Source organism: Zootoca vivipara, chromosome 12 (genome assembly GCF_965207765.1).
Source record: "Zootoca vivipara chromosome 12, rZooViv2.hap1.1, whole genome shotgun sequence".
In the NCBI taxonomy this organism is placed as follows: Eukaryota; Metazoa; Chordata; class Lepidosauria; order Squamata; family Lacertidae; genus Zootoca; species Zootoca vivipara.
In genome coordinates, this window is record NC_142595.1 from 45,791,620 (window position 1) to 45,815,424 (window position 23,805).

Here is a 23,805-nt window from a genome sequence, read left to right on the forward strand (position 1 = left end):
TATTAAAAAATTTCCTTGAATGAGATAAATGAAAAAACAAAAACAAAACACACCATTAACCAATGTGTACTTCTGCAAAATCTGAGCATCATCAGAAATTTTTCAAAGTGACATCAATATAATTGGAAGTGAATATCTAGCAATATTCTGACATGCTCCTAAAGCTCTTCTCCAAGTGAGAGCTGGACCATAAAGAAGGCTGATCGCCGTAGAATTGATGCTTTTGAATTATAGTGCTGGAGGAGACTCTTGAGAGTCCCATGGACTGCAAGAAGATCAAACCTATCCATTTTGAAGGAAATCAGCCCTGAGTGCTCACTGGAAGGACAGATCCTGAAGCTGAGGCTCCAATACTTTGGCCACCTCATGAGAAGAGAAGACTCCTTGGAAAAGACCCTGATGTTGTGAAAGACTGAGGGCACTAGGAGAAGGGGACGACAGAGGATGAGATGGTTGGACAGTTCTCGAAGCTACGAACATGAGTCTGACCAAACTGTGGGAGGCTGTGGAAGACAGGAGTGCCTGGCATGCTCTGGTCCATGGGGTCACGACTAGTCGGACACGACTAAACAACAACAAATAACTGGATGGATAGAATGAAAATATAAGACTCCTTAATAATGTCTCCTTATTAGTTTCTCCCTGCTATTCAGTTCTGGCCGCAACACAATGATGTAACATTTCGGGCAAAAGATACAACCCATTAACCCAGCAGTGGAGGCCAAGATGGAGAAGATCTCCACAGCCACCATGCCTTTCCCTCTTGTGCTCAGATAAGTCGGAATAAAGGACAACCAAACACTGCAAAATGCCAACATGCTGAAGGTGATGAATTTTGCTTCATTAAAACTGTCAGGTAACTTGCGAGCAAGGAATGCCACAATGAAGCTGGTGATGGCCAGAAGACCCATGTAGCCTAAGACACAGTAGAACATGATGACTGATCCTTCATTACACTGTAGAATGATTTCTTCATTCACTGAATGCATGTCTAAATCAGGGAATGGGGAAGCGGTTGCCAGCCACACAGTACAAATAGCTATCTGAACAAGTGAACAACAAATTACAATTGAATAGGACACTTTCCTCCCCACCCATTTCTTCAGTCTTGATCCTGGCTTTGTAGCCATGAATGCTAGAGAAACTATGGTGGTTTTGGCCAGCACGCAAGAAACAGCCACTGAGAAGATGATGCCAAAAGCTGCTTGTTGAAGGAGGCAGATCACTTTCCCAGGATGGCCAAGGAATAATAAAGAGGAGAGAAAACAGAGCAGGAGGGAGACAAGGAGAGTGTAGGAGAGGTCTCTGTTGTTGGCTTTGACTATTGGGGTATCTCTGTGCTTAATAAACAATCCTAGCACCAGGGCTGTGGTCAGTGAAAAAGAAACTGCAGCTGAGGCCAAAGTGACCCCTAGAGGTTCTGCATATGATAAAAAGGTTATAACTTTAGGGATGCAACCATTTTTATTTTTGTTTGCATACTGGTCTTCTGGGCATTTGAAACAGTCATCCATATCTGGAAAATAGAGAAAGATGTAAATTCATTGTCAATTAATGTGACACAGGGGAAAACAAACAAACAAACAAAAACAACAACAACTCTGTGATTGCAAAAACATCACCCACCAGTCTGGTTTGATATCTTCCCATCTAAGCATGGGACACAATCATAGCAACAAAACTTTTCCCCTTCCTTCATTTTCTTCTGATAACCAGGATGGCACTGTTCATTACACACCGAAAGAGGAAGCACCTAGACAAAAACAGGAGTGAAATTAGTAAGAATATACTTTTGTTTACCTTTAATTTATCTTATTTACTTAAATAGTAAATAAACTGTCTAAATAAATAAATCAGGTATATTCAAAGAAAGTTATTCTTAAATTTGTGATATCAAAAGTTACAATTGTAAGTTTATGTGTTTTCAGAATAAATGGTTTTATTTGAGACCTTCTCACAAAATTCTAACAGTGGATGTGTTCTTCTCAGACTCCTAGGGATGAAATTTGCTTCCTGTTGCGTCTTAAAGCAGACTTTATCAAATGGCTATAATCAGTGTTGTTTTCCTAAAAAAATGTTTAGGGGTACTCTCATTTTCCAACTCATATTGAAATACTGCCCCTCCATGAGGACAAACTTAGATTCATAAAAGGTTTAGGGGTATGCATATCCCTGTGTCCCCCAGGAAAAAGAATTGGTTATGATATCTCAATTAAATAAAATCTCATAATCATCCTTTTGTTGTTGTTTAGTCATTTAGTCGTGTCCGACTCTTCATGACCCCACGGACCATAGCACGCCAGGCACTCCTGTCTTGCACTGCCTCCCACAGTTTGATCAAACTCATGTTCGTAGCTTCGAGAACACTGTCCAACCATCTCGTCCTCTGTCGTCCCCTTCTCCTAGTGCCTTAATTGGTGTTAATTGTAAGATATTGTAAGATATTCCAAAAATGGAGGCGAGAGTAAGTAAATCAGAATGAATGAAATAAACTTTGAAGCTTTCATTCTGCCCAGCATCCAATGACAAACTCTCAGAATGTGGGTATTGCTGGAGGGATATGTCAGAGGCACAAGGAATTCAGCTACCAGCAGTTTCCTAGAAATCACCACCTTATCTATCTCCAGCACTGATAATTGTAAAAACATCTGTGAACCACTGCCCGCAGCAGACTCTTTGAAATCAGACTTGCAGACTTATCCTATTACTTCAGGAAGACATAAATGAAGAATCAGTGTGATGTAAACCTCAGAGTTAATAAACAATGCATAGAAAATTTGACAAAGTTTTCAATTTAAGATTAAACAGAATCCATGCCTCATGAAAACCGCTAGGCCACACAATTCTATCTTCATCGATGGTGAATTGTTTTCCTTCATGCGCACTGGGATCAACCCTCCCAACTTTCACTTTCTGGAATGAGTTATTTGGCAAGATGACCAGATTCATGATGTCGAATCCACCTCTCATTTCCCGTTTATCATTTAAGGACACAGTTTCTCCAGCTGAGTTGTTAAATGAAATGCCTCGAAGAAACAAGTGGAGCTAATTGAAAAAGATGAGGGGGGGGGGGAATCACGGATAACAACACTTTGCAAATAGCAAGCTTCAGTTATAGAAAGAAATACGAACCCAATATTTGCCTTAATGACTTAAGGAGTGTAGCTTCACATTACACTACACTGTATATTAAAATATTTTCTGGTAAGACATTACCTGCCAAGCCTTTAGGTTCTGAAGTTCAATATTGTTAGCAACCAACATTGTCCTATGCTTGGATGTAGATGAGTACATGGCATGCAAAGCATGAGCCAAAGCATAGACAGCAATATAAATGCTGTAGCTGTGGCCACTCATGTGCATTTCAAAAAGTCCAGCAGGGAGACTTTCCAGCCTCTCCTCTCCAGTACAAGTGTCATCATCCATTAGAGGCACCCCTGCTGGATCTGGCAAGAAACAGTCAAAGGCTTGCTCCCAGAAATCTTTTAGAAACCCATTTCCTTGAGTCCAATTTGGCTTAATGATTTGAAGAAATTCTCTGAAACCTGGTACCTCTTTTGTGTGAATTGTGAAGGAAATGGCACCCTGGAACATCTGAAAACCCCATCCTCTTGCAGCACCCGTTAAGATAAAATCCATCTGCATTGTCATAATCCACACCTTTCCAAATAATGGGTTTTCCTCATTTCCTGAATCTTGTGAACATATAAAAGTTCTCAGCCACAAAATTGTTAACGGTTCTCCATATGTGATAATTGTACCAGCTTTATGTTTTTGGAAGGATAAATCAATTGGACTTGCATCATTAAAATTATTGATGAATTCCTCCATACGAGCATCTTGTGGGATTCTTTTAGTGAAGGCTGAACAGATTCCATTTCTGGAAAACAATGGCTCCAGTTTTCTTAGGAATTGCTCTCCACTGTTATCATCCACAACAAAGAGCCCAACCCAGGTCCATCTAAAATGCTGAAGTAACCATATAATCCCCATATACTGAAGGTTTTCATTTGGAACCATGCGGTAAAAGGGAGGAGCACCCATTGTTTGGATCTCATCTGGTGCAAATGAACCATATATAAGCTGTAAGAAAATGCACAGAGACCACAGAGATTCATTAATACCCATCTATTTATTCCAGAAGTCTGTGGCTGGGAGTGGGTTTATGCAATGAATATTTTTGAAGTATTTCTAAATCTATCAGTTAAAGGGATATTATAATGTTCCCACAATTTTACTTCTTGTCATCAATATTACCCCTTTCTTTGGAACTTCAAAGCTGTGTAATAAATAAGTTTCCAACATCCACATCCACAGAATGAATGAATGAATCTTTATTTGTGTCAGCCATCGGCCATAGCAATAAAACAACAATACGATATACAAAGAATAAAAAATAAAAACTCAAGTGCCAGTGTGGTGTAGTGGTTAAGAGTGGTAGACTTGTAATCTGGGGAACCGGGTTCGTGCCTCTTCTCCTCCATATGCAGCTGCTGGGTGACCTTGGGCTAGTCACACTTCTATGAAGTTTCTCAGCCCCACTCACCTCACAGAGTGTTTGTTGTAGGGGAGGAAGGGAAAGGAGAATGTTAGTCGCTTTGAGACTCCTTAGGGTAGTGTTAAAGTGGGATATCAAATCCAAACTCTTCTTCTTCTTCTTCTTCTTCTTCTTCTTCTTCTTCTTCTTCTTCTTCTTCTTCTTCTTCTTCTTCCTCCTCCTCCTCCTCTTCTTCTTCTTCTTCTACAAAATACATATTAGGGTTTTTAATCAATAGTCAAATAGTAGATCTTTTTCTAATTGCATCAGCCAAAAACATTGTAATCTTTGCTGTCACCTGAGCTCATCTTGATCTGCCAAATGAAAGGACACTGTCGCACTGGCTGGGCAACCCAGAATGGAAAATAAAAGAGGGTGATAATCTCATTCCTCAAGTCTTTATAAAGAGTGCAGGCGAGAAGGACATGTGCCACCAATTTTCTACTGCCATCTCCACAGGGACATAAGCGTTTTCCGTGTTGAATCTGTTGGAATTGTCCTTCAAGTACAGCCAAGGGCAATACTTTCAATCTTGTGAGCGTAACAGAATGCCTATATTTTTGAATTGCTATGTTATGCATATCGGGTGCAAGAGAGTCAAAATGGGTAGGTGGAAAATAGTCATACCATGGTAAAATTTCCTTATTGTGGCCAAGTTGTTCTGATGTTAAATATCATTTAAGCACTGACAAATTAGATTGTTTGCTTTACTAAAACCCAAAGCAAGTAGCTGTTGTGGTGATAAATCACAAGAGTGAAGCTTCTGATAGACAATTTTAGTCCAGGCACTCTTGTGACAATCTTGCAGCACTAGGGATATTAGACCGGAGGGTCTTTAAGTTTAGGCAAAGCCCATAGTTATGTGTCCTATGCCAAATCTGTAATTCTACTGAGGGAAGATTAGCCTCTAGGTGCACTGATGCTTTTGGGACACAGGCTGGTACGGAGAAAATTTGCCTCATGAACTTTGGAGAGCTACCATAGATCCAAGGTGTGTGCCTGTCCAAACTAATCCCCATATAATAACTGTGTTGGGGTTTAGCTTGGAACACTTCCAGGACTGATGGTATATGTTTACCACCTTTTGTGTAGAAAAGGCCTGTCAGAATTTTGACACTTTGGGGTGCTTTTTATTTTGCACATTTCTGGTGTGCTCCCCATGACCCTGTAGACTGAAAATAAAGCCAATATATTTAAAGACTTTGACCTGTTCAATTGGCTGGTTGTCCATGCGCCATCTATGGGCCCTACAGTTTCTTGAGAAAACCATGGCTTTGGTTTTCTTGTAATTCATGGCCAGCTGTTCTCTCTGGCAATATCCTGAAAACACCTCATCATTCTTTTTAGGGCTACATTTGTTTAGGATGGAAGAACCACATCATTTGCATATAATAGCATTGAGATGGGTTTTGTGGCCAGTTTAGGGGCATGAAAATCTGGAGATGATAGACATTGGACAATATCATTTATATATAAGTTGAATAGTGCTGGGGATAGGATACACCCTTCCTTGACTCCCTTTGTGGCTGGTACAGATCCTGTAAGTTGCCCATTTGTGGAGCAGCGCACTTTCAGCACAGTATCCTTATATAAGTATTTAATCAAGTACAGTCCTGTTTTTTCTATACTTGAGGAGATATTTTGAGTTATAGGGATATTATAAGGTTCCCAAGATTTTTCTTCTTCTCATCAATATTTCTCCTTTCTTTGGATCTTCAAAGCTGAGTAACAAATAATTTTCCAACATCCATATGTACAGATATTACCTGTGGAATTTTGTAGAGGCCAATGATGTCCATCATAAGGGCAGAAGTGTCAGAGCCAAGTCCTCCAATAATGGCAAGAAGGGTTTTCTGTTTGCCACATTTGTAGTTGGGGAGAAATGTATGTGACTTTGAAATCAGGTCCAGTGTCGTCTGATAGGTCATCCTTGCACTGTCATAGCTGTCAGAGATGTGGAAACCGAGGGTGACATTGGGCAGGATATGGGCATTCTTGTTGATCTCGTTTACAGCAAATGCCAAAGCCAGGCTGTGCTGGTAGAACTTGGTTATGACACTGCCAAGAGAGTTTACAGTATTTTAATATCTCAGAAGATGTGTTCATAATGCACAAATTCGTTATGCTACAAACCCAGAAATTTCTAGGTGCAACTGCGTCAGAGTTTGCAATATCATTTCTTTTTTGTTTCTGATGTGCCACAATTTTTGAATAGTATCTTCTTCAGAAATTTTTACACAGACCAAGCTATGAGGAGTGCAAAGTTTAGTACTATGTTGTATCATAGATTGCACTTTGATTGTCCATTTATTGTCCATTATACCATGTAAGCACCTGTTGAATCAAATATTTGCATCCCTTTCTCATTAAGTGATTTTGTGTCCATGTGTTTGCACCTCTAAAACCAGATCATTATTTTTTACATTCTTCCTGTTCATTTCTGATATTCCCATAGTAATAAATCTTCTTCAGTTAAAATAATTTTTTGCAATCTATGCTGCATCAGATCATATATGTCCTATTGAATGGGCTTGTTGTGACAGGCTTTGAGAGCTCATCAGCAGAGCAAAGCAATACATTTTTATTTTCTCTGTCAAATGCACCGGCAAATACCCACATCCATGACCTCTACTCTTTAATGAAATGTATGTGGTGACTCGAGAAAGAGTTTGATCTAGGGTACTGAAAAGGTCACCAAGAAGAAGAAATATAACTTTAGTTTTCCCAAAGAAGCAATTGTACTGGAGCTGAAAAAGACTAAAGTTCCCATTAGCTGACCAATATCCCATCCCAAATGACATTAGTCAGGGCTTTTATATTTCCCCTTTTTGAGATTTATTTTTTTGTGTGTGCTCATTGTGTGAGTGCACACAAAACAGTTTGCTGGTTTTCATATGTATATTTTCCATGTGTATTCTGAAACCTTGCAGTATTCATGATCCAAACTTTTCCTTGATTTTTCAATACTCTCTGCTTGTCCTTCCTGATGGCTTTCCTGTACCAACACCCTGCTTTCCCAAACAAAGAAGGCTTTCATATCTGGAAGGAGAGTATCCACATATACTCCTGATAATTATAAGGTTTACAGGTTTGAAAATGCGGATGGAGTGAGGGATCCTTACCGTGGAAAGTCAAACTGGTATTGAGAAGGGTGTTCCTCAAAAGTAACCGGGTTGACTATATAAGAGATCTGAGAAGCAATTCCACCAATGAGGAGGCAGCCTAGCTGGTACCATTCATGTGGAACAGAGAGGGGATCACCTGTGTGACATTTCATAGTTTCTTCTTGGGTCACAACAGGAAACAGCAGGAGCATCAATGCTGCTATTTCTAACATGTTGGCAGAAAAGAGATTCTGACTCTATAAGTTCCCTAAATTGTAACTGGCATCCTATGTGAGATTGCCAATCCTAGATGTCCAAGGTTCAGAAAGGGGAACATGTCACAGACGGACCTGCCTGCCTCTTGCACTTAATTATAGCCTAATGCCACCAGGGTTAATTTATAACTACTTTCCAGGCTCCCTTACAGACTGTTTTCTCCTGCCTTCTAGAAAGCTTCAGAAGCTTCAGAAAGGTGAGCAAATTATAGTTATTTGGATAATTGCAGGGGAAAATAAATGCCTCTTCAAAGCTTTGATACTGAGTGACAATTTGGGTAGGAAAAATTTGGTTCATCTTTATGGAACAGTCCACAAGTCTTCTCTATTCCCTAAAGCAGATGCATTAATAATTTGGCGCTTTGTTATTGGGCAAGAACTTACATCAATTCCTGCCTGCAAGATCAAAGATTCAATGACATGTAAATGTCCACAAATATCCCTTCTCTGCCAGGAAGCAATGAGAAAGAAAAGTTTGGTTCCTGATCTCTCTGAAAAACAAATTAAATCAGGAGAGTGACACTCTCTGGTAAAGCCAGTAACCTGACAGAATAAACCAAGCAATGATAGTCCTGGAATGAAGATGGCTGTGTCTTAGAATTAGAGTTTCATCTTTCCCACCTGCCAATTACTTGCCATCAGGCTTTTTTGCTAGCATGTCTTACTAGCAAACCAGAGGAGTAAAGGAATAGGGCTTTGGAAAGGCCAATGATTGGCTGTTGGGTAGTGCTTGCCATCCACGCTTTCTTTGCTTGTGTGAGTAAGGACTGCAGATAAACGCAGACTTCGGGTGGGTTATATGCACTTTGGATAGTACTGATATGTTTAGATTTGTGCAGTTATTGTTTCACTTTCCACTCCAATAGCGAGTTGGTTGTCATGATCTAGTTGGCTCCTCGGCTTAATTAGGCAGCAAGCAGACTCTGTCAACTTTCAATCAGTTTTATTATATACAGTAATTACACTCAGAGCCATTCACACAGCTACCTTTCAAGAGATTCAAGCATCTGGGCTCCCATTTGGCCGCCAACAGGATTTTGTTGTTGTTTAGTTGTTTAGTCGTGTCTGACTCTTCGTGACCCCACGGACCATAGCACCCCAGGCACTCCTGTCTTGCACTGCCTCCCGCAGTTTGGTCAAACTCATGTTCGTAGCTTCGAGAACACTGTCCAACCATCTTGTCCTCTGTCGTCCCCTTCTCCTAGTGCCCTCCATCTTTCCCAACATCAGGGTCTTTTCCAAGGATTCTTCTCTTCTCATGAGGTGGCCAAAGTATTGGAGCCTCAGCTTCACGATCTGTCCTTCCAGGGAGCACTCAGGGCTGATTTCCTTAAGAATGGATAGGTTTGATCTTAAAGCAGTCCATGGGACTCTCAAGAGTCTCCTCCAGCACCATAATTCAAACGCATCAATTCTTCGGCGATCAGCCTTCTTTATGGTCCAGCTCTCACTTCCATACATCACTACTGGAAAAACCATAGCTTTAACTATACGAACCTTTGTTGGCAAGGTGATGTCTCTGCTTTTTAAGATGCTGTCTAGGTTTGTCATTGCTTTTCTCCCAAGAAGCAGGCGTCTTTTAATTTCGTGACTGCTGTCACCATCTGCAGTGATCAAGGAGCCCAAGAAAGTAAAATCTCTCACTGCCTCCATTTCTTCCCCTTCTATTTGCCAGGAGGTGATGGGACCAGTGGCCATGATCTTGGTTTTTTTGATGTTGAGCTTCAGACCATATTTTGCGCTCTCCTCTTTCACCCTCATTAAAAGTTTCTTTAATTCCTCCTCGCTTTCTGCCATCAAGGTTGTGTCATCTGCATATCTGAGGTTGTTGATATTTCTTCCGGCAATCTTAATTCCGGCTTGGGATTCATCTAGTCCAGCCTTTCGCATGATGAATTCTTCATATAAGTTAAATAAGCAGGGAGACAATATACAACCTTGTCGTACTCCTTTCCCAATTTTGAACCAATCAGTTGTTCCATATCCAGTTCTAACTGTAGCTTCTTGTCCCACATAGAGATTTCTCAGGAGACAGATGAGGTGATCAGGCACTCCCATTTCTTTAAGAACTTGCCATAGTTTGCTGTGGTCGACACAGTCAAAGGCTTTTGCATAGTCAATGAAGCAGAAGTAGACATTTTTCTGGAACTCTCTAGCTTTCTCCATAATCCAGCGCATGTTTGCTATTTGGTCTCTGGTTCCTCTGCCCTTTCGAAATCCAGCTTGCACTTCTGGGAGTTCTTGGTCCACATACTGCCTAAGCCTGCCTTGTAGAATTTTAAGCATAACCTTGCTAGCGTGTGAAATGAGCGCAATTGTGCGGTAGTTGCAGCATTCTTTGGCACTGCCCTTCTTTGGAATTGGGATGTAGACTGATCTTCTCCAATCCTCTGGCTATTGCTGAGTTTTCCAAACTTGCTGGCATATTGGGTGTAGCACCTTAACAGCATCATCTTTTAAAATTTTAAATAGTTCAGCTGGAATATCATCACTTCCACTGGCCTTGTTATTAGCAGTGCTTTCTAAGGCCCATTTGACTTCACTCTCCAAGATGTCTGGCTCAAGGTCAGCATCCACACTACCTGGGGTGTACGAGACCTCCATATCTTTCTGGTATAATTCCTCTGTGTATTCTTGCCACGCCAACAGGATACCCTCCAGGAAATCCCCTTTCAATTCTTTGATTGACGTCTTTCCTTGACCCTTGTTAACCTACGAGCGCGGGGATTCTGGTTGGCATCCTACCCCTTCGTCTGACAAATCACACTCCCCCTTTCTGTTGTTGCTAGAGACCGCTCCAGACCTCTCTCACTTCTCTGAGAATTTATCTCCTCTTCTCCAGCAGATGAGAAGGGCATGTGTTGGGGGAGCTGTCTTCAAATGGCTGGGAAGGAAGAAGAACTGCTCCTTCCTCCACTTCTAATTCTCTAACCCAGACATCCCCAAACTGCGGCCCTCCAGATGTTTTGGACTACAACTCCCATGATCCCTAGCTAGCTGGACCAGTGATCAGGGATGATGGGAATTGTAGTCCAAAACATCTGGAGAGCCGAAGTTTGGGGATGCCTGCTCTAACCCTCTCTGGGGAGTCCTTTTTCTGGCATTCTCTGGCTCTCTGCCCCCTTCTCCATCCCCATAGTCTGTCTGGAGAGCCCTTTCTCAGACATTGGTGCAATTAAAATATAAATATCATGTCCATATCAAATTATCAATCAACAGACAGATAGACACAAAGACATTCATTGTATTAATGCAGAGCACCATTAAGAAGAAGAAAAAAAGAAATCAATAATAGCCATTGCCATGGATCAATATCTCTATGCCCCTTCCCCTAAAGCTCTGAAATCCTCTGCCAGATGTGTCATAAATGGGGTGAGGACACTGCCAGTCTCAACAGCACAACAGTTAAAAGTGATAAGAGGAGGGGTAGTGCTGGATTTAATAATAGTGCTTAGGAGTTATGTGAGTTGTGCAGTGTTTTTTCTCAGGGGGTACTCAAGGGTACTCAGCACCTGCTTCTTCTTTCCTCCCCAAATGTTAAAAGTGTGGCATTTACAGTAGCAACTTCATAGAGATTACTGGGGTACACACAAACACCCAAAAAAGAAAAGCACTGGTGTTGTGGAACTCCTTGTATAAAATAGTTGTACACTTATCGAGTTCAACATATAAAAGAGCATAATTTTCCATTCAAATTACATGATCACATGATATTTAAGATCAAAGGGAACAAACGAGAGAGAGAGAGAGAGAGAGAGAGAGAGAGAGAGAGAGAGAGAGAGAGAGAAGGGGTTAAGTGAATGGAGGGTGAAAAGGAGGTCCAATGCACCTTCAGAAACGGTTGGAATCTCTTATCAAAACACAGTGACTTTGTTAATGCTATGTCCTCTGATCAGTTGGCTAAGCTCTAGCCCCCATCATAACTGATTGCCTTTTGGCCTCTCTGGCTCCCTTAAGGAACTGTTCTTAAAATTAAGAATAAATAGATCATTAGTATTAGACAAAATTATTCCTCTAATGCAGTAGGAACCCATCTTGGCATTTTGAAAAGCTTTGCGGTTCTTAAACTCTTAGTTGCTGACAATGTATACATACGTAGCTTCATTTGTCTGCCCATGGTTAGTCTGCTCACAGTTTCTGTATTATTTTACACCACTGTCCTTGTAGCTGATCTGTACCTGAAATACTTGCCCATCATGGAAAGCAGTACATTGGAGAAAAGAGGAGAATTTTTTTAATTCTTTCTCTTCATTATCTGATCTCTGCTGTTCAGTTCAGGCCTCAGCACAATGATGTAGCACTTAGGGAAAAAGATACAACCCAGTAACCCAGCAGTGGAGGCCAAGATGGAGAAGATCTCCACAGCCACCATGCCTTTCCCTCTTGTGCTCAAGTAAGTCGGAATAAAGGACAACCAAACACTGCAAAACGCCAGCATGCTGAATGTAATGAACTTTGCTTCATTAAAACTGTCAGGTAGCTTGCGGGCAAGGAATGCCACAATGAAGCTGGTGATGGCCAGGAGACCCATGTAGCCCAGGACACAATAAAACATGGTGACGGACCCTTCATTACATTGTACAATGATTTCTTCATTTACTGAATGCATGTCTAAATCAGGGAATGGGGGAAAGGTTGAGAGCCACATGGTGCAAAAACCCATTTGAACAAGTGAACAGCAAACAGCAATTGAATATGACACTTTCTTCCCCATCCATTTCTTCACTCTTGATCCTGGTTTTGTGGCCATGAATGCTAGAGAAACAATGGTGGTTTTGGCCAACACACAAGAAACAGCCACTGAGAAGATGATGCTGAAAGCTGGTTGTCGGAGAAGGCAGGCCAGTTTCCCAGGTTGGCCAAGGAATAACAAAGAGGAGAGGAAGCAGAGCAAGAGGGAGACGAGGAGAATGTAGGTGAGATCCCGGTTGTTGGCTTTGACTATGGGGGTATCTTTATGTTTAACGAAAGAAGCAAACACCAATATTGTGATGAAAGAAAAAGAAGCTGCAGCTGAAACTAAACCTTTGCCTAAAGGTTCTTCATAAGACAGAAAATGTATAAGTTTGGGGTTGCATTGATTTCTATTCTTGCTTGGATACCGATCTTCTGGGCATTTGAAACAGTCTCCCATATCTGAAATTTAGGTTGGGGAAATTTGAACTCAGTGACAATTCATTGAATACGGCAAATTATTTTCAGCCTGTATTACGGAAAAATGACATTACCTACCCGTTTGGTTTGAAATCTTCCCCTCTGGACATGGAACACAATCATAGCAGCAAAATTTTTCACTCTCCTTCCTTTTCCTCTGATGACCAGGGTGGCAATATTCATTGCACACAGAAAGCGGTACCACCTGTTCATATACATATTGTTTGTTTTTAGATTACTGATATTCAAAAAATACACTTATTACTTGCTGTTGTTTCCCCAAACCCCATATCACAACGATGGAGACAGCCGTGAAGCATGTTCAGACCAAATGAAATCGATCACATTTAATAAACATAGGTGCACAGTGTTTTTGTCAGTGTGGGTTTTGTTGTCCCCCCCCCATTGTTTTATGTGATATTCAAACTATCATTGCAGAACATACAAAGGACTTGAGTAGGCAATTATTTCACACACAAAAATCACTCTCACAATTATTTCTGGTTCTATTTTATTCCGTCCTGGCATGACACTCAGGGCAGTTACATAGAACACAGGTGGGTACAAGATAAGGATTTGGGGGCAGTTCTGCAGAGGACTTGTTCTGAAATGAGATGAGCACCACATCCCATAATTTTTTTGATGGGACTTAGCTGTCTAGGTGTCTTTCACCTTACTTTACCTAGAGCAAAAAGTTGATTAAATCTCAATGTTCATTAAATATGTTTGGAAAAGGTAAAATAATATTAAAAACAGGAATAGTAGTATATGGAATTTAAATGCATGTAATTGTTTCTGAATGTGAAAGGAATACAGTCATACCTCATGTTACGTCTGCTGTGGGTTATGTCCTTTCGGGTTGCGCTCTGTGCCGAACCCGGATACTCTGGAACGGGTTACTTCCGGGTTCGGCACGTGCACATGTGCAGAAGCGCTAAATTGCGCTGTGTACATGCGCAGAAGTGCTAAATCAGGCTTTGCACATGCACAGAAGCACCAAAACACAACCCACATGTGCGCAGAAGCACAGACGCAGGCTGTGAATGCTGTGGGTTGCAAACGTGCATCCTGCACGGATCATGTTCACCACCCGAGCGTCCACTGTAATTGAAATCATTCAACAGCTTTATAATCTTAGTTCATAGTTGAACCATAGTTGCCAAGTTTTCCCTTTTCTCGCGAGGAAGCCTATTCAGCATAAGGGAAAATCCCTTAAAAAAAGGGATAACTTGGCAGCTATGAGTTGAACACAATGGCTTTACTAAGACAGAACGAGAATCAATACCTCATTAAAATACCTATGCCACACAATGTTATCCTCACTAATGGTGAAAATTTTCCTATCAGCAGCATAGGGATCAACACTTCCAACTTTAATTCTCTGAAAGGAATTGTTGGGGAAGGTGACCAGGTTCATGATGTCAAATCCACCACTCATTTCCCATTGATCATTAAAGGACATAGTTTCTCCAGCTGAGTTGTTAAAGGAGATGCCTTGAAGAAACTGGTGGAGCTATTTCAAAAAAAAAAAAAGGAATGAAATCAATCACAAAAAACAGCATGCTGAAGATTTCAGAATGCTATTCATTGCAAGTTTCAGAAATAGAAAGGAAATGTAAACCCAGGTTTTAAAAGAAAAACGGTGTAAAATCTGGGTGATTGAAATCAGCAGAGTTTGTTGAGAAGAAATTACCTGCCAAGGCTGCAAAAATTGAAGTTGGATATTGCTACCAACTTTCTTTGATCTGCGTTTGGATTTAGAGAAGTCAATTGCATGCAAAGCATGACCCAAAGCATAAACTGCATTATAGATACTGTAGCTGTGACCTGTCATGTGCATTTCAAAAAGACCTGCAGGGAGACTCTCCAGCCTCTCCTCTCCGGTACAAGCGTCATCGTCCATCGCAGGCATACCTGGATCTGGAAATAAACAATCATATGCTTGCTCCCAGAAATTTTTGAGAAAACCATCTCTTTCAGTCCTGGTAGGGTTTATATTCTGAAGGAATTCCCTGAAACCTGAAACCTCTTTTGTGTGAATAGCAAATAAAATGGCACCCTGGAACATCTGGAAATCCCATCCTCTTGCAGCACCTGTTAATATAAAATCTGTCTGTGTTGTCACAATCCACACCTTTCCAAATAATGGGTTTTCTGCATTTCCTGATTCTGGTGAAGGCACAAAGGTTTTCAGCCGCAAGATTGTTAAAGATTCTCCATACATGATCATCGCACTGGCTTTATGATCTTCCCGAGATAAATCAATTGGACTTGAACTATAAAAATGATTTATGAATTCCTCCATACGAACTTCTTGTGGGATTCTTTTTGTGAACGCTGAACAAATTCCATGCCTGGAAAACAATGGCTCCAGTATTTTTAGGAATTGCTCTCCACTGTTATCATCCACAACAACAAGCCCCACCCATGTCCACCTAAAATGCTGAAGTAACCATATAATCCCCATATACTGAAGGTTTTCGTTTGGGACCATGCGGTAAAAGGGAGGAACTTCCATTGTTTTGGTCTCATCTATGGCAAATGAGCCATATGTAAGCTGTAAGAAAACATAAAGATACTGCAGAGATATGTTCAGAGTAGTCTACTTTTTTCAGGAGGCTTCTGCATAATAAAATATATTTTTCCCAAAATAATTTTTGAAGTTGGTGAGAGATAGGGTCTTTTTCTGGCTGAATTTTCTTAAGTTATTGAGATCTTATCTTATTTGCAAATACAGTCAAATTCTAAGTCACTAATTTTTTTATTCTGAAAGATAACAGAAAAATATAATATTACCATCTGCACCCATGCACTTATCCTACCTGTGGTATCTTGTGCAGACCTAAGATGTTCATCAGGTGGAAAGAAGTGTCAGAGCCCAGTCCTCCAATGATGGCTAGGAGGTTTTTCTGCGTGCCACACTTGTAGTTGGGGAGAAATGTATGTGACTTGAAAATCAAATCCAGGGTGGTGCGATAGGTCATCCTTGCATCATAATAGGTGTCAGAGATGTGGAAACCAAGTGTCACATTAGGTAGTAATTTTGGATCCTTGTTGATTTCATTTACAGCAAAGACCAAAGCCAGAACATGCTGGTAAAACTTGGTAACGACTCTGCCAATAGTATTACTCTCATTAATTCAGAAGATGAGTCTGTCATGCATGAATTCATTATGCTACAAACCTCGTAGTTCCTGTTCGTAACTGAGTTGAGTTCACTTACAGCAAAAGCCAGAATAAATACATGCTGCCAGAACTTGGTCACCACCCTGACAGTAGACACCCCCCACCAATTCTGATGATGTATTTACAATGCATGAAGCTGTTATGCTATAACCCCATTGATCTATATGAGCAATTGAAACTCTTTCTAATTCAATATCTTTTCCATTTGTTTATGATTCCCTACAGCTAAGTATCACCATTCTCGCCAGCCAAACCTTTATTTATACTTTGTTACAGGAAACAATTTGATTTGTCATCTGTAATGCATAGCCGCTTTGTGATCTCTTGAGCAAAATATATCAATATATTTAATCTCTCTTTCCAATGCACAAGAAATACTCATAGAGATGACTTCTATGAATGTTTTATTACTCCTCATGCATAAATCTTTAGAGCATTGGATACTACTCCATATTTATTTTATATTTACAAAATTCCTGCAATATTAAAGATTCAAGGGGGGGGATCCTTACTGTGGAATGTCGAAGAGGTTCTGAGCAGGATGTTCCTTGAACAAAACTTCATGGAAAAAGTAAATGATCTGAGAAGTAATCTCACCGATGAGGAAACTGCCTGGCTGGTACCATTCATGTGGTATAGGCAAGGGATCACCTGTGAGACATTTCATGGGACCTACTTTGGACACAATGGAAGGCAGAAGAAGCAGTAGCAATGTTTTTCCTAACATGCTTTCCTCAAATCTTACTTCTAAATATGAGCTGCCTTGCACCTATTTCATTATATCGAGCTTATAAAAAGCAAAGGGATAAAAGTGTCAAAGATGGCCCTGCCTGCCTCTTGCACTTAATCCCAGCTTCCCATGGCACAGGTATTCATTCATTTATAACCACATAGAGGCTTGCTTACAGATTGTTTCCTCCTGCCTTTTTGAAAGTCTCTGAAGCTTTGACTGCATGAGCAAATGGATAATTGGATAATTGCAGGGGGACAGTAATTGCTTTCTCAGTGTGTTTTGATACTGAGTGACCCTTCTGGTAGGAAAAACATTGTTTATTTCTTCCATTTGTGATCAGAAGTCTTCTCTGCTTGCTGAACAGATGGGATATGGGACCTTGGTTCCAGATTTCCATGAGGAGCAGTCTCCAACAGGACAGTGAGGCGTTTCGACCATTCTCTGTGGCACTTGAACTGTGGCATTCCCTCTGCACAGTAGTATGCCTGGCATCTTCGCCCAGCAGCTTCTGGTGAATGCTGGAGATGCCCCAACATACTGTTGCTAGAGAGAAGCACAACAAATGGGAAACAAACTGGGAAATGAAACAAGGGTTATGTCAGGAAAGTTCCCTTGTTCTTCTCTGTAGGCAAGTAGGAGGGACAACCAAGTACACCATTTTTTTTCTGTTGCTGCTTATGACATCAGGGGCGTAGGAAGATAGGGGCATCTCCAGCATTCACCAGAAGAGAGTGACGCAATCCTAGGGACGCCATGGCCGCTGCCCGCCCCGACCCCCAAATGTGTGCCCTGCCCCTGCGCACGGCGCGCCCCGCCCCAAAATGCACACCACGTCATTGTGCACGCCCCCAAAACGCGCATCACACCCCGCCCCAAAATGTGCGCCATGTCACTGGGGGCAACGCGCCTGCTCTCCGCCCCTGGTGGCGGAGCATGAAGCTCCACCGCTGTATGGCATGATTTCCTATCCCCGCCCCCCAGTTTCTAATTCTTATTTTCCCTGCTAGCCTGTTTCTGTTTATCTCACATCATCTTATCTTAAAAGTGATTGCTTCTTTTGGACTTGGAAGTTTGCTCAAGGGTTCAAATCCAAACTCATCCATGAAGTTCACTGGGTGACCTTGAGCCAGTCATTCTCCTTTAGCCTAACCATAGATGTCTGGGAGGATAAAATGAGGAGGAGAATGTGTAACCCACCTTGAGTTCCTTGGAGAAAATGTGGGGTTAAATGCAATCAATCAGTCAATCAAGCAATCAAGCAGTGCTTTTTCCCCCTCGGGGTACGTAGGGGTATGCATACCCCTAAAAATTTTGTGTATCTAATGGGAAAAGAAACTAAATTTGTTTAACATTTTTTGTTTCGTCTCTAGCACAGTGATTCGTCAGTTCCGTTGCTGCCCCGGATGGCGGCCTCATTTCCTGTCACGGTGTTTCCTGAGTCTCGGACAGAAGTGAGTGTTTAATGTGTGAAGTAGGATTTGGAATCTAGCACAGTGATTGGTCAGTTTTGTTGTATTTGTATTTTTTTCCCTGATTTGAAGTATAAAATGGTGATTTTCTTAAGTCAAAATGAGAGTACATTTTTTAAAAAAAGCACTGCAATCAACATTGACTCTGCTTAAGCAGGGATTTTTCTTCTATAAACTCAACATGCATTTTGCAAGCTATGGCTGGAACACCAGTCATAGTCTGACCACAGTGACCCATGCATGAGTAATACCAAGATTCAATTATCACAATGCACTCTATGTGAGGCTCCCTTTGGACCTTGTCTGAAGGCTTCAACATGTGACAAAAGCTGTGGTTAGACTGTTGATGAGGGAAAGGCTATCACCAAGACATATGTTCAATGCTAAAAAGTTTGCACTAGCTGTTAATGTTTTATTAGGCTAAGTTCAAGGTTCTTTCATAAATTTACAATTTGGGTGCAGGATACCCCTTACCAATGGTAGTTGAAAGATAGAATGCTTAATGTGTTCTCCTTATTAGTTATTCCCTGCTGTTCAGTTTGGGACTTAGCACAATGTTGAATAGGATATCCCATACATTTAAGTCTCTTCTCTTATGCCTCTGAGGTCTTTGAGGGAGTCACTATTGGTGGTCCCTCAAGCCTCAGGTACAAAGCCCATGACCATCAGATTTTATTTTGTATCTTAGTGAGTTTCTTTGTTGTTCGTTTCTTAATTTAAGTGCAGACATCTGCTTCTCTGTGTAGACAAATGGATTTATGAAGAAATCTTTATTGCCTCTAACATCTTCCAACTATACTTGGTAACCACATCAGCACCTCCTTCATCCTGATAACACCTCCACAGATCTGCAGTATACTGTATACTACAGGTGATTCTCCAATACTGGTTTTTTGACAACTCCCAAGCATTTTGGAGTAATTTGATTTCATTTACATCACATCGCAAATTCCCACCTTTTTTTTTTTTTAAAAAAAGCCAACAACAATCCCCTCTGTTCCTCTTTGGAAGTAGAATTTGACTGTAATGGCTTTTCTTGGCAATTTGCCATTTATATTTATTTTAGTAGCACTATGGTCACTGCTTCCAACTGGCTAAACAACATGACATCTTTCAACAAGTTCTGATTGCCACTTAAGATAAAGTCCAAGGTCATTTTCTTCCTAATCCATTCTGTGACCAACTGTTCTAGGGTATAGTCTCTTTAAGGAGAGTTGAAATTACCCATTACTACAACAGTTCCTGTTCGGAATGGTTTTTATTATTTTTATTTCTTCATCTCATGTTCTCACCAAGCATTGTTATTAGAGGCAAAATAGTACAACCCAAGTACTAAATTACTCTTGGGCTTTTGTGTCACCACTCATAATGACTTCCGGGGAGGAGTTTGCCCCTTTTTGGATTTATAGCTTGCTGGAACCAATGACCATTTTGACATACAAAGTTACATTCTCCTTCAGTACATTCATACCTGTCCTTCCTAAGCAATTTTAATAATGTTATACTAAGGTTGTTGTTGTTGTTTAGTCGTTTAGTTGTGTCCGACTCTTCGTGACCCCATGGACCATAGCACACCAGGCACTCCTGTCTTCCACTGCCTCCCGCAGTTTGGTCAAACTCATGTTCGTAGCTTCGAGAACACTGTCCAACCATCTTGTCCTCTGTCGTCCCCTTCTCCTAGTGCCCTCAATCTTTCCCAACATCAGGGTCTTTTCCAAGGATTCTTCTCTTCTCATGAGGTGGCCAAAGTATTGGAGCCTCAGCTTCACGATTTGTCCTTCCAGGGAGCACTCAGGGCTGATTTCCTTAAGAATGGATAGGTTTTATCTTCTTGCAGTCCATGGGACTCTCAAGAGTCTCCTCCAGCACCATAATTCAAAAGCATCAATTCTTCAGCGATCAGCCTTCTTCATGGTCCAGCTCTCACTTCCATACATCACTACTGGGAAAACCATAGCTTTAACTATACGGACCTTTGTAGGCAAGGTGATGTCTCTGCTTTTTAAGATGCTGTCTAGGTTTGTCATTGCTTTTCTCCCAAGAAGCAGGCGTCTTTTAATTTTGTGACTGCTGTCACCATCTGCAGTGATCAAGGAGCCCAAGAAGGTGAAATCTCTCACTGCCTCCATTTCTTCCCCTTCTATTTGCCAGGAGGTGATGGGACCAGTGGCCATGATCTTGGTTTTTTTGATGTTGAGCTTCAGACCATATTTTGCGTTCTCCTCTTTCACCCTCATTAAAAGGTTCTTTAATTCCTCCTCACTTTCTGCCATCAAGGTTGTGTCATCTGCATATCTGAGGTTGTTGATATTTCTTCCGGAAATCTTAATTCTGGCTTGGGATTCATCTAGTCCAGCCTTTCGCATGATGAATTCTGCATATAAGTTAAATAAGCAGGGAGACAATATACAACCTTGTCGTACTCCTTTCCCAATTTTGAACCACTCAGTTGTTCCATATCCAGTTCTAACTGTAGCTTCTTGTCCCACATAAGGTGGGACATAAGGTATCTCCCCACAAATACTTGGACTTCCGATAGTGTTCTATTTGACCACTGTGTGCAAGAAGGATTATGACTAGATGTTATAATGTAGTGGCTGAAAGATAGAATGCTTCTTTCAGGTTTCCGAAACTTGGGTCTTCAGCTGTTTTTGGATGACAGTTTCCATCACCCCTGACCACTGGTCCTGCTAGCTAGGGATGATGGGAGTTGCAGTGCAAAAACAGCTGGAGACCCAAGTTTAGGGAACCCTGCAATAGTTCATAACATGCGGGACTTCTTCTATGACTTGGAAATATCAATGATGGCTAAATCTTATGGTGTGGTGACCAACAGGTAGAATGCTTAATGTTTTCTCCTTATTAGTTACTCCCTGCTGTTCAGTTCAGGTCTCAAAACATTGATGTAGCATTTGTCGCACATTGTGTACAGCACTTTGAAATTTCCCACAATCAAGTGTTGTATACATTTTATGAAATAAATTACTAAAATAATGAAAACCAAATTGACCTGCACCTAAAATGCTTGCCTAACACACATGTCAGTATAAGAACAGGATTTTCACGTTTGAATGCTTCTTTGATTTCTGCCTCTCAAGATTTTCCTGAGCATTGTTATAAGGTGCACAATAGCACATCCTCAGTACTAAATTACATTAGGGATCCTGAATCACCGCTCATAATGTTTCCCCTTTTTGGATTTCTAGTTTGCTGGACTCAGTGTTCACATTGACACACAAAGTGGCATCCTCCTCCAGTACATCCTTTCCTGTCCTTCCTTTAGAAGTCATAATATGACATAATAAGTAAATATCTATAAATAGTGTTGTATAAATGTATCTCTCCCCCAAATATCTAGACACCCCATAGACTTTTGGTTGGCCACTGTGAGTAGGATGATGACTAGAATGTTGGTAATATGACCAATTTGAGATTTCCTACATTTTTATGAAATAAATTAATGAAATAATGGGGGGGGGGACGACGATTGATCTGTACCTAAAATGCTTGCCAAACATACATGTCAGTGTAACAGAAGTGACAAATCCTTTAATGTTTTCTTCTTATTAGCTGCTCCCTGCTGTTCAGCTCAGGTCTCAACACAATGATGTAGCATTTGGGGCAAAAGATGCAGCCCAGTAGCCCAGCACTGGAGGCCAAGATAGAGAAGACTTCCACGGCCACCATGTCTTTTCCTCTGGTGCTCAGGTAAGTAGGAACAAAAGAGGCCCAAACACTACAAAATGCTAACATGCTGAATGTAATGAACTTGGCTTCATTGAAGCTGTCAGGTAACTTGCGGGCTAAGAATGCTACAACGAAGCTGGTGATGGCCAAGAGGCCCATGTAGCCTAAAACACTGTAGAACATGGTGACTGACCCTTCGTTACATTGCACAATAATTTCTCCACTTACTGAATGAAAGTCCAAATCGGGGAAGGGAGCCGAGGTTGCCAGCCACATAGTACAAATGCTTGCTTGAATAACGGAGCAGGTTAAAACAATGAAGATGGCCAGTCTTTTCCCCACCCACTTCCTCACGCTGGAGCCTGGTCTGGTGGCCATGAAAGCTGTAACCACAGTGATGGTTTTGGCCAGGATGCAAGAAACAGCCAATGAGAAAATTATGATGAAAATTGGTTGTCGGAGAAAGCAGGTCACAATACAAGGTTGGCCAAGGAATAACAAAGAAGAGAGGAAGCAGAACAAGAGGCAGAGGAGAAGAGTGTAGGTGAGGTCCCGATTGTTTGCTTTGACTATGGGTGTGTCCTTGTGCTTAATAAATATCCCTAGCACCACAACTGTGATGATGGACAAAAAAACAGCAACTGAAGCTAAACTGATCCCCAGAGGTTCTTTATAAGAGAGAAAGTTTCTAATTTTTGAAGTGCAAGAATCTCTGTTTTTGTTTGAATATTGGTCTGCCGGGCACTGGAAACAGTCTTCTGTATCTGAAATACAAATAGAAGAGACATTTTAGCGGCAATTCATTCGCCACATCATATTGAGTTACTCATGTATGTTAACAAAATTTCGCGAACCTACCTTTCTGGTCTGAAATCTTCCCTTCTGGACATGGAGCACAATCATAGCAACAGAATTTTTTCTCTTCCTTCTTCTTCTTATGATGACCACGGTGGCAGTGTTTATTACACACAGAAAGTGGAAGCACCTAGGCGCAAACATAGGAGGGCTTTGTGATTTGGGGTGGGAGATCGGTGGAGAAATTTATGCAGGTCATCTCCAGAGCCACATGATATTTAAGCAAGGTTCCACAAGTATTAGACGTGCATAAATATAGTTATTTATTCCTCTGCAAGACTACATTAGGTAGGACTAGTACTTTTGGACATCCTCAGTGCCTATTTGCCCAACAGACAGTCTGCTAAGAAATCCCCACTATCTCTACCTGATTAAATGTTTTATGCCAGACAATGAGATCTTCATTAATGGTGAAGTCTTCTTCTTCACTGGGATCCACTCTCCCAACTTTCACTCTCTGGAAAGAGTTGTTGTGGAATGTGACCAGGTTCGTAATGTCATATCCACCACTCAATTCCCCTTTATCATTGAAGGACACCATCACCCCAGCAGAGTTGTTAAATGCAACATCTTGCAGAAATAAGTCAACCTAGTTTAAAGAGAGAAAAAAGTTTTCAGAATGAACTTCATTATATGGTCCCAGTACAGAATGAGATGTAAACCCATGAATCTGTTTCAGTGATTACAATTTATAACACTTTTTCATCTGTTTTTTCCAAGATGCTGAGTGTAATCTCATTGGATGCAGAGACTGAAGGTCACCAAGTTTCTCCAATAAAAATGTTCTTTGTTTGTATCTAGATGT

The 23,805-nt window shown here is 41.1% G+C and overlaps 4 protein-coding genes across 4 annotated transcripts; all 4 read right to left on the reverse strand.

Annotated features, from left to right (window-relative positions):
• Positions 1–614: 614 nt before the first annotated feature.
• On the reverse strand, positions 615–7,874 carry LOC118095674 (vomeronasal type-2 receptor 26-like). The gene is made up of 5 exons (XM_035136913.3): positions 7,660–7,874; positions 6,304–6,595; positions 2,818–3,045; positions 1,627–1,753; positions 615–1,516 (listed from the first exon to the last, which is right to left on the reverse strand). Exons 1-5 carry the CDS (start codon positions 7,872–7,874, stop codon positions 615–617), a joined length of 1,764 nt encoding a protein of 587 aa, XP_034992804.3.
• LOC148684093 (extracellular calcium-sensing receptor-like) lies at positions 3,190–4,023 on the reverse strand. Its single transcript, XM_088655706.1, has one exon. The coding sequence runs from the start codon at positions 4,018–4,020 to the stop codon at positions 3,190–3,192; it is 831 nt and encodes a 276-aa protein (XP_088511832.1). The 5' UTR covers positions 4,021–4,023.
• Positions 7,875–14,331: 6,457 nt separating the features above from the next.
• Positions 14,332–15,564, reverse strand: LOC148684094 (vomeronasal type-2 receptor 116-like). The gene is made up of 2 exons (XM_088654835.1): positions 14,692–15,564; positions 14,332–14,583 (listed from the first exon to the last, which is right to left on the reverse strand). Exons 1-2 carry the CDS (start codon positions 15,562–15,564, stop codon positions 14,332–14,334), a joined length of 1,125 nt encoding a protein of 374 aa, XP_088510961.1.
• Positions 15,565–22,007: 6,443 nt separating this feature from the next.
• On the reverse strand, positions 22,008–23,541 carry LOC132592997 (vomeronasal type-2 receptor 26-like). Its single transcript, XM_088655573.1, has 3 exons — positions 23,368–23,541; positions 23,004–23,130; positions 22,008–22,909 (listed from the first exon to the last, which is right to left on the reverse strand). The coding sequence occupies exons 1-3, from the start codon at positions 23,539–23,541 to the stop codon at positions 22,008–22,010; spliced, it is 1,203 nt and encodes a 400-aa protein (XP_088511699.1).
• Between the last annotated feature and the right edge of the window lie 264 nt (positions 23,542–23,805).

Bases quoted from the DNA above. Each gene is read 5' to 3' on its own strand.
- LOC118095674 (XM_035136913.3), bottom strand. From the start codon at position 7,874: ATGTTAGAAATAGCAGCATTGATGCTCCTGCTGTTTCCTGTTGTGACC. The intron at 1,754-2,817 runs GCATGGATTCTG...GTTTTTGTCTAG, and splicing joins GGCCTAGCGGTTTTCATGAG to GTGCTTCCTCTTTCGGTGTG. The intron at 1,517-1,626 runs GTGGGTGATGTT...TCTATTTTCCAG, and splicing joins GAAGATATCAAACCAGACTG to ATATGGATGACTGTTTCAAA.
- LOC132592997 (XM_088655573.1), bottom strand. From the start codon at position 23,541: ATGGTGTCCTTCAATGATAAAGGGGAATTGAGTGGTGGATATGACATT. The intron at 23,131-23,367 runs GTAGAGATAGTG...GTTTGCGCCTAG, and splicing joins GGCATAAAACATTTAATCAG to GTGCTTCCACTTTCTGTGTG. The intron at 22,910-23,003 runs GTAGGTTCGCGA...TTTGTATTTCAG, and splicing joins GAAGATTTCAGACCAGAAAG to ATACAGAAGACTGTTTCCAG.
- LOC148684094 (XM_088654835.1), bottom strand. From the start codon at position 15,564: ATGGTCCCAAACGAAAACCTTCAGTATATGGGGATTATATGGTTACTT. The intron at 14,584-14,691 runs GTTTACATTTCC...TTTTTGAAATAG, and splicing joins GTTTTTCTTTTAAAACCTGG to CTCCACCAGTTTCTTCAAGG.
- LOC148684093 (XM_088655706.1), bottom strand. From the start codon at position 4,020: ATGGTTCCAAATGAAAACCTTCAGTATATGGGGATTATATGGTTACTT.